General features: G+C 35.7%; 1 protein-coding gene across 2 annotated transcripts; it reads left to right on the forward strand.

The window, feature by feature from the left end:
• Positions 1-318: 318 nt before the first annotated feature.
• LOC140890379 (potassium channel SKOR-like) lies at positions 319-7,243 on the forward strand. 2 transcript variants are annotated; one of them, XM_073298136.1, is made up of 13 exons: positions 319-806; positions 2,460-2,684; positions 2,826-2,889; positions 3,164-3,503; positions 4,162-4,457; positions 4,651-4,731; positions 4,915-5,013; positions 5,116-5,337; positions 5,475-5,663; positions 6,092-6,167; positions 6,269-6,563; positions 6,720-6,841; positions 6,916-7,242. In XM_073298136.1, the coding sequence occupies exons 1-13, from the start codon at positions 562-564 to the stop codon at positions 7,173-7,175; spliced, it is 2,514 nt and encodes an 837-aa protein (XP_073154237.1). In that variant the 5' UTR covers positions 319-561; the 3' UTR covers positions 7,176-7,242. The 2 variants fall into 2 exon arrangements, with proteins under 2 accessions (XP_073154237.1, XP_073154238.1); XM_073298137.1 differs by lacking the exon at positions 319-806 and having other exon boundaries at positions 2,662-2,684; positions 2,861-2,889; positions 6,916-7,243.
• The last annotated feature ends 3,164 nt before the right edge of the window (positions 7,244-10,407 follow it).

The following is a 10,407-nucleotide window of genomic DNA, read 5'->3' on the forward strand; positions in this document are numbered from 1 at the left end:
GTATCTGTACGGTATCAGTATGAATTTTTTCCATACCAAAATTTCGGAATTTCGGTATCGATACCGGTATAAATTTTTATCATACCAATATTTTTGGTACGGTATAACGAATAACGATAAAAGATTGTTCACCGAAGTAAAATATAAAGACTTATTTTTTTTAAAAATATTTTATTTACAGAACCCCGAATTATTTATGATACATTAAAAAATGGATTATATTTGGAGAGAAGAAACCAAAAGTAACTAAAAGAAACCTCGAATTTTCTATAAATACACGACTGAGGAGAGATTGCAGTGCAACAGTTGTTGTTCTTTATCATCCAATCCAATTATTAAACTCACACAAATTTGCATGTGATGTGATATTTTAATTACCAACGAGAATTACAACCATGGATATCTATTAATTATTCTATCCAAGAAGCCATTAACACAAACTCCACTGTTTCACGTGAATTCACATCACCCTTTTGATTTTAATTTCTTCTTCCCCTCCCCCACACATTCAAATTATATCTGTTAATTATTTCCAATAATCGGATTGAAATCGACTCGAAAATGTCGTTCAAGCGGAAACCGTCGAAGATGCAGGATGGGAATACCACCGGGGGAGAAGATCATTCGATCGACGGGGGAGATGAATATGTGGTGGAGGAATTGCGGGACAGGATCAGATCATCTCGACACAGCCAATTCACGTTGATGGAGAATGAGTTGTCTGCGGAGCCCAAATTTAGCAGGCAGAGAGTCATCAATGGCCTCAAAGATCTCTCCCAGGGCTTCTTCATCCACCCCGATAACAGGTATACGTATGCGATTTATTTTCTATATACAATCAATCTCGATTCACGAGTAGCAGCAGCGCGCAGCTTCACTAATTTGACATACAGATCATGATGAGATTTATTTCTCTGAAAAAAATTGAGTTTGTTGCCATGGAAAAATAAGAGGTTCTGGATTGATCAGTTTGTGTTCTGGGGAAGAAGGTGAAGGGGGAGGGAATCATTCCCGCCATTGATAATGGCGGTGACGTGGCGGCCGTGTAGTATGTCATTGGATACTAGATATGGGGGTTGACTTTTGAGTTTGCTTGATTGATTGAATGGCTTTAAATTAAATTAAAGACTAGTTTTGCATTAATGGATTCACGATAGAGGCGGCTGATTGGTGACAGGTGGAAATTTAAAAAGCTTTTTTTTTTTTATAACTAAAAAAATATGTCTACTACTAAAAGTAGGGTTGATTTAGTAATTAATGTTATTACTTATTAATTATACTTCGCCATCTGGGGTTCTTGATTTGGATAGATTTGGCACGTAATGCTTTGTGCCTACCTGAGAATATGCATAGAATCAACTATCAAGCCCTCTTACTCATGAAATCCACGCACACGTAGACAATTCATTTCAAACTAAAAAATATAAGGTTGATCGGTATTTTTTTGTTATATTCTTAAAAATATAATTTTACAAAAATACATATAGTAAAACTCTCAGTGTAGCATGGAATCACAATATAATAAACATAAAAAAAATTGATTAGGAAACAAGAGTATATACTCTAATAAATTAATATTCATATATTCATGTATTATAAAAAAACTGATAAATCCGGTACAATTATGTAACAAGTCGGAAATAAATATTTCTCCTTGTTTTTGTTGTTCTTTATTAACGAAATGCATGGGAAGTTTGGTGTTACCTAATTATGATATATATATATATACACCGATGACAGAAATCCTAATTCCCTACAGTGATTTTGACTTCTTCTTCTTTTTTTCCCCTCTTGAAAAGTAAGATTGTAAAATAGAAGTGTGACTGCAAAGCAGGATATGGAGGGTCAACAGCATGCATTGCCTTCTACATTTATCTAAAATACTTGAGCAATTGCTAGATTTTTGGTTTCGTAATATAATATTATATATGTTCACATAAAATCAACAATGACTCCCAGAGTCCCATGCAGCCATGCAATAAACATGATGTAAGAATCTACGTGTTGCTTAATTTTTGTTTGTCAAAGTACTGAGAATGAGAAAAAAAATTTGAAATCCTTCAAGTAATATAGAATTTTGTCATACGAAAATTAAAGAAATACAACAATTTTCATTTGGCTTTAAATGCAGCGCAACATGAATGCTATCTGTGCATCTTGCATTTTGTTGGTTAATTTTATTCCTTCTTGAACGTTATATTCAACTTGGCTGATATAACTGTCATACCATGTCATAATTGGTTGCCATAATCGAAATTCGAAAAAAGCCAGTAACCATTGAGAAAAATTTGAATTCTCCAGAGGGAACAATAAAGATGGAGATTTATTCCAGTTATGTGCATTATTGATATTTGTCAATGCGAAATCCATCCATAGCCATGGTTAAACACAGTTATTTCAAGTGACAAGGACATTTTTTACAACTTGAACCTTGACTATTGGAGGATAACTGCGCGCAGGTGGTACAAGGTGTGGGAGAAATTCATACTGATATGGGCAATATACTCATCTTTCTTCACACCACTGGAGTTCGGCTTCTTTCGAGGACTGCCTAAGAATCTTCTCTTCTTGGACATTGCCGGTCAATTGGTTTTCCTTATTGACATTATCTTGCAATTCTTTGTGTCTTACAGAGATAGTCGTTCCTACAAATTAATACAAAAGCGTACCCCAATCGCCCTACGGTCAGTATTTTCGTTTCCCCTCACAGTCTTGGACAAACTACATGAATTCACACGTGCATTCTCATAGGTTTTGCTATAATATTGTTACTTTGAATTGATGTCTTCTTTCTTTCTTTCTTTCTTTCTTTCTTTCTTTTTCAGTTATCTCAAATCTCATTTCATATTTGATCTTCTAGGTTGTATGCCTTGGGATATAATCTATAAGGTTAGATATTCTCATCTCCTGGATACATACTCTTTTATTATCATCTGAGGTTGATAACAAATTTGTTGACGTGAAATATTTTTATATTTGAATGAGAGAAAGTAAATGGTTCGTCTAACATAGGAAAACCAATGAAATTTTTCGACCCTAACACAAGTCTATAATGAAGAGTTTGTGAACACGCAAAATTGAGATGACAGTATCTTAATTTGTTCTTTGAAGTGACTTTTATTGCATCTAATTTGCTTAACATATAACTTCATTTTCTGATTAGGCTGCCGGTAGAAAAGAAGAGGTCCGCTACCTTCTATGGATTAGATTGACTCGAGTTCGCAAGGTTACTGATTTCTTAGAGGTGCTGGAAAAGGATATCAGAATAAATTATCTCTTCACAAGGATAGTGAAACTTATAACTGTTGAACTCTACTGCACTCATACAGCAGCTTGTATCTTCTACTACTTAGCCACTACTCTCCCCGAAGAAAAGGAAGGGTACACATGGATTGGGAGTTTGAAAATGGGGGATTATAGTTATTCACATTTCAGAGAGATTGATCTCTGGAATCGATACACCACTTCTCTATACTTTGCCATTGTAACTATGGCTACCGTAGGTGAGTCCTAGTCTTATACTCCATTGCTACATCTTTGTTTGTTGTTTCGCGCCAAATCTATTATCATTTCTGTGTGGGGTAAATAATCATTTTCAGCTAATAAAGGAAGATGTCGAACAAAGCATCTGCTAGTTACATCTTTTGTTGTCATCGGATATATGTGGTCATAATTTAGCAGAATGTATGTCGATCACTCAACAAATAAAAGAATAAAATAAAATTGAAGTCTATTGTCAAGTTAATTTTGTAGAAGTAGCAATATTAATTATTGTCTTTCCAGAATTGTGACAATACCCTGTTTCTGCCTTAAGTTTTCAAGTAAGAGATACTTGGTAGAAGCAACCATATTAATGTTAACAAATTTAGGTAAAATTGAGCGGTGGTGACCCTTAGAATGTTCGCTGAACTAAGGGAATCATCCCTGGTTTGAATGGACAATACACTGAAAGATGGGATGGACTGTTAGGTGTTTCAAGATGGCATGTGAATTGATCTCAGAAATGTTATGAGGTGGCATCCATTATATACCAATCTGGAAATTTTGGTATTTATCTTGTTGTATGGTCATATGGATTAAAATTTGAATTGTTTCCTTTCCCCATGTTGCATGCCATTGCAATGTTAGACTTCTCTAATCAACGATCACGGTCTTGTGCAGGTTATGGAGATATACATGCAGTCAATTTGAGGGAAATGATATTTGTTATGATATATGTCTCTTTCGACATGATTCTTGGTGCATATTTAATTGGTAACATGACTGCCTTGATCGTCAAAGGATCAAAAACAGAAAGATATAGGGATAAAACAACAGATCTTTTGAAATATATGAACAGAAATAAACTGGGGAGGGATCTCCGTAATCAAATTAAAGGTCACTTACGTCTACAATATGAAAGCAGCTACACTGATGCTGCTGTTCTCCAAGATATCCCAATTTCCATTCGTGCCAAGGTAAGCTCCTAAAAAACCCATATGTCAGTTATTTACACAAACCAAATTTTGGAAATTGTGAGTTGTTTAAAGCTTTAGCATTTCCTATTAGTACATTGGTAGTTCCAAGAAACGTACGTTGCAGATGCTACGTATATTATCATAGTTTGAAAAGATAATTATTTGAAGTTACAAAGTCATACACATTTTGCAGATATCCCAGACCCTGTACAAGTCATATGTTGAGAATGTTCCCCTTTTCAAGGACTGCTCCTTAGAATTCATCAACCAAATTGTAAGTTGATCTCTTGACTAATTTTTTTACTTATGCAACTAAACATTTTTGTTTTTAATGCTATATGTTGAAAATGCTACTACACATGTTTGATCTCTTTTTAAAGTGTTTCCTAAAGAAAGAAAGAAGATCAGTTAACTTTTGTTTACCAGTTTATGTTATTACATGTACTTCCCTCTGTAGGTAACCAAGGTCCATGAAGAATTTTTTCTGCCGGGAGAAGTAATAATGGAACAGGGAAATGCTGTGGATCAGCTATATTTTGTGTGTGATGGTGTTCTGGTACATTTCTTGAAATCCTCCAGATTTTTCCCCTATACCCAATTTCCTCCGTATTTTCATTTTCAGATGCTGGATTGAGTTATAGATGCTATATATTTACAGGAAGAAATTTGCATTGGAGCAGATGGGTTAGAAGATTCAGTCTCTCTTCTGAAGCCCAACAGCTTGTTCGGAGAAATCTCCATTCTTTGTAACATCCCCCAGCCATACACTGTTCGAGTTTGTGAGCTGTGTAGACTCCTGCGTATTGATAAACAATCTTTTTCGAATGTTCTTGAGATATATTTTCATGATGGCCGAAAAATATTAACGAACTTGCTGGAGGTAGTTAAACTTTGTCGAGTTGCCCACTAGCTCCACATGTTTTCTCCATTTTGTTGTCATTTATGTCATGGGGAGACATATCTTTGTAAGCTTGAATTTATCCAAATAGTCCAACAAGTTTGTTTTTTTTATTGTAGCTTAAAGATTCAAATATTCGTGTGAAGCAACTGGAGTCTGATATTACATTCCATATTGGAAAACAAGAGGCTGAACTGGCTTTGAGAGTCAATAGTGCAGCTTATTTTGGTGATCTGAATCAACTAAAAAGTCTGATTCGAGCTGGAGCGGATCCCAACAAGAGAGATTATGATGGAAGATCAGCCTTGGTAAGGACATTTTTTGTTGTGATTTATTTATTCTATAGACTAACTTACTCGATTTTAGTTAGCCAATGTATAATGCTTAGTCGACTGCCAAATTCTTTTGTCACAAAGCAGATTAAACTCTAATATTCTCCAATAGTTACTGAACCTAAAGATCTTCATTGCTGAAAGACAACAATAAGTGTAGAATTACTTGTTTCCTATTTCTCATTGGTAGGATTTTGAATTGTGTTCTTATCTCTTTCCTGATTGTTTTTGAATGCTGAAATAGTTTATAAGGCATCCTCGTGACATTCTTCATATGTTTGGTGAACTAACAATGCTATACGATGGAACAAGATAATGGAAATTCATCAAGATTAAATATGGAAAGAAGTGAAAAAAAAAAAAAAACTATTGCTAAAAAGCATGTGCTAATTTTTCCCCTGCAGCATCTTGCTGCATCTAGAGGATTCGAAGATATTACTAATTTCCTTCTACAAGAAGGTGTGGACGTCAATGCTGCAGGTAAACTACAGAAATGATACTTTTCAGATACATTAAATTTGTAAAACTCGTACGTACTTCAAATGCTGCAGAAACTTAAACTTTCATGTGTTTATGAACAGATAATGCTGGAAGCACACCAATACTTGAAGCCATCAAGAACGGGCATGACAGAGTTGCTTCTTTGCTTTCCAAAGAAGGGGCGTTACTGAAAATAGTTAACGCGGGTAGTTTCTTGTGCTCTGTGGTTGCAAGAGGTGATTCAGATTTGCTCAGAAGGGTGTTATCATACGGCATAGATCCGAACACTAAAGATTATGATAATCGTACACCACTTCATATAGCTTCTTCTCAAGGATATTATATGATGGCTAAGCTGCTTTTGGAGGCAGGAGCCAGCGTTTTCATCAAGGACAGGTATCCTTAATTCTTTAACCAGTCACAGTACTCACTTCTTAGCTCTCAAGCATTACTTATAATTCAAACTTAAAAGAAAATATGATCTTGAATATATAATATATGTCAAGTCCCCCCGGAAGCTAACACTTTTCGAATGCGCATAATTTTTAAAAGATGGGGCAACACAGCAGTTGATGAGGCAAGAATGTCCGGAAACAAAAACATGATTAGACTAGTGGAGGACGCAAAGGCGACTCAATCATCCAGATTTCCTGATCATTCTGAAGAGCTTACAGGTACTATAAAATCTTCGAACTTCTGTATGCTTGCCGGATTCAGATAGTAACACATGATGTCGGGTTTTTAACAGATAGAGCACACAAAAGGAAGTGCACTGTGTTCCCTTTTCATCCATTGGATCGTAAGGAGGGTCGAAAACATGGTCTTGTAATGTGGGTTCCTCAGAGCATTGAAGATCTGATTGAAGTAGCTTCAAAGAAGCTAGAGTTGCCAGATCCATCGTGCTATTGTCTTCTATCAGAAGAAGCAGGAAAAATTCTTGATGTGGATTTGATTACGGATGGTCAATTGTTGTTCATGATTAATGAAAAAACGAATGCCACCCCGTGAGGTGTAGCCTTGGGCTTGTATCATATTGTACATAATGTTGTTCTTCTACTCTGTGAAAATCAATGTAGCTTTCCACTTTGGCGTCGGTTACTGACACTGTTTGCTCTATCTAGTGCGATTATTTAAAATCAAACATGCTTCATTCAAGCGTTTGTTATGAGGCTCAGATCAGCTCGTTTCGAAATTAAACTCACGAATAGATCGAGCTCGATCGTTTATCATGTTTAAAGAGCCTTAGCTCGAACTCCGTTCGTTTTCGAACACATTAAGCATATAATAGAGCAGGACTTCGAGCTCATGATTAAATATAAAAGCGAGTTCATACAATAAAATGCATCTCTATTAACTAATGCTAAATTAACTGTTGGATAATCCAACGTTGCGCTTATATGTAAATAATTATGTATTATGTACTGTCAAATAAAGTTAGCCTATAAAAGTGATCTAATTAATGTTTCGGTTTATTTGGGTTTTAATGTATCTAATATGGTGTGACCTTTAATGTGGAGATACTAGTGAGCTTTTCTATTTGATTGATGGGCTTAAATAGAATCTCAAAATATTTCGGTTTATTTGGGTTTTAATGTATCTAATAGGGTGTGACCTTTAATGTGTAGATACTAGTGAACTTTTCTATTTGATTGATGAGCTTAAATAGAATCTCAAAATATAAATATAGGGTTATGGTCCCCTGATACATTGCAAATCGTGTTGATCTGGAAGGCCAAACCATGCAGATCTACATCGATATCAATTATTATGAATCAAGGTACGCTTCCGCTTCAGTTTACAATTTTAATTTTGATGATTTAGCATGATGATTCTGGCTTTAAGTTTATAGAAAATTTTTCCTAACAAGTGGTATCAGAGCCACTCATGTTTAAATCATTGAGATACAGTTTATATTCGATTTGGTTTAATCGAAAACAGACTATGATTATTTTGAATCAAATTTGAATTTTTAAGTCCAGATTTTTTATTCGGATTTATTTAAAAAAAAAGCTGGAAAATCGAATTTCTTGATCTAGGGTTTCTGGCCGCCGGATTCAAGGCCAATCGGCCGACCTACAGGACGTTTTCGGTGGCGAAGCATGAGGCGTTTTGTTGCCCGTGATAAGGCGCCTCACATAGTACAGTTTATTGGCCGGATTCAGTCTCATAGCCGCCGGATTTTGAAGTCAAAGCTTCGACTACCCTGGTCGCGAGCTTCAAAGTTCAAAAAATTTTTTCCGGCCGATCAAGGAACGATTGAGGTTGGTGATGGTGCAGTGGTGGTCGCCGACCTGCGTGCTGTCACAGGCCTGTCGGAATCGGCCGGAGGAATGGCGGCGGTGGCAATAAGGATGAGGAAGGAGATGGGTTAGGTTTTTTTTTTTTTTTTTTTTTTTTTCTATTTTTGGCAATTTTCGAAAATTCGAAAATTTTAAAAAAAAAATTAAAAATGAAGGAAACGAAATTTTTTCAGTTTTTTTGGTAAATTTTCTAACCCATCACATATTTTTTGGATCAAGTTTAATTCGGTCATAAACTCATTTTGTTTTGGGTTTTAAGGATAATTTGGCTTAAAGATTTAAATTTTTAATTATTCAAATAATGATAAAGTTATTTTTATATATTTTAAAATGAGTTGATTAAAATCAATTTATTTTGAAATATAAAAAGTTTAATGATATGAATCTTATGTATGAAAGGCAACACGATTTCAACGAATCGCACCTCAATTCGATAACAAAAGAATTCAATAATGTTGTCCCGACTTTGAAACAAATAACATATTTTGGAATCTCCACCTCTAGTTGAACCTGTAACTAGCAACATAGAATTCACGATAGAAAACAATTAAAGATTCAATTAGACCTTCAAAGGAACCTGTCTTTGACAATCCAATTGAAAATCGATTGACAAACGCCACAAAGCTCTGAAACTTTGATAAGTTTGATTTTGGGTAAATCAAAAGCTTTGATAAAATTCTAAAGAGAATTTTGTATTGAATAATCAATAATCTGAAAATCTTAGTTATCATTAAAATAATGAATGTTGTAGTATTTATATTACAACCCAAAATATTGAAAGATAACACAAAATAAATCAAAAAGATATCAAAGATATCTCCTAAAGTTTCCTAGTAGGAATAAAAGACCTAAAATAAACAAAGTAAATCCAAAATATTAAAAATCCCGAACACACATACAAACACCTTCGATGCATATAAAAGGGCATGACGCGGGCACGCTAGAGAGAGGCGCGGGCGCGCCAAAGTTGCGCAGACAATGGCGCGGGCGCGCGATAAGGTAGCACAGGCGCGCCGAGAGTTCGCAAAAACATCGTCAATTTGGCATCCGTAAGCGCAGACGCGAGATCATGAGGCGCGGGCACACTTCTTCTTCGCAAAATAATGGCGCGGGCGCGCGAGTCTGGGGCGTAGGCGCGCCTTGGCTTCGAGCAGGGCCTTCAATTTCTTCACTTTATTGACCTCCTTTGACCTCAATAAGATTATAACTTCATCCAAATTAAATATCAAGAAATCTAACGCCCTCTTGTGTCTTCAGCAACAAAGATTGAAGTGCTTCCTTAAACTTCTGAGCTCGGCCTCTCGTAACCGGTCCTCGTGGTATCTCCAACGGATCCTTAGTCACTTGATCAGCATGCGAGCCATCCATGATCGCATCATCCTTCCCTTCTTGAAAAGGATTTGTCCTCAAATCTTGATCATCACCTACATCAAACGGAGATAAATCAGAAACATTAAAAGTAGCACTGACATTATACTCACCTGGCAAATCTAATTTGTAAGCGTTGTCGTTGATGCGCTCCAATACTTGAAACGGTCCATCGCCTCTAGGTAGAAGCTTTGAGCGCCGTTTTTCAGGAAACCGCTCTTTTCTCAAATGCAACCACACCCAATCTCCTGGTTCAAACACAACTCTCTTCTTTCCCTTATTTGCTTGCTTTGTATACTGCAAATTCTTTTTCTCAATGTTTGTCTTCACTTTTTCATGCAAATTTCTCACAAATTCCGCCTTTTTCTTACCATCCATGTTAACCCTTTCACTCATAGGTAAAGACATCAAATCCAACGGGGTTAAAGGATTAAAACCATACACAATTTCAAAGGGTGAAAAATTTGTAGTAGAATGCACACTACGATTATATGCAAACTCAACAAATGGCAAACACTCTTCCCAACTCTTCAAATTCTTTTTAATTATAGTACGCAACAAAGTTCCTAACA

This window comes from Henckelia pumila, chromosome 3 (assembly GCF_033568475.1).
Source record: "Henckelia pumila isolate YLH828 chromosome 3, ASM3356847v2, whole genome shotgun sequence".
Lineage (NCBI taxonomy): Eukaryota > Viridiplantae > Streptophyta > Magnoliopsida > Lamiales > Gesneriaceae > Henckelia > Henckelia pumila.

Bases quoted from the DNA above. Each gene is read 5' to 3' on its own strand.
- LOC140890379 (XM_073298136.1), top strand. From the start codon at position 562: ATGTCGTTCAAGCGGAAACCGTCGAAGATGCAGGATGGGAATACCACC. The intron at 5,014-5,115 runs GTACATTTCTTG...ATATATTTACAG, and splicing joins TTGTGTGTGATGGTGTTCTG to GAAGAAATTTGCATTGGAGC. The intron at 5,664-6,091 runs GTAAGGACATTT...TTTCCCCTGCAG, and splicing joins ATGATGGAAGATCAGCCTTG to CATCTTGCTGCATCTAGAGG.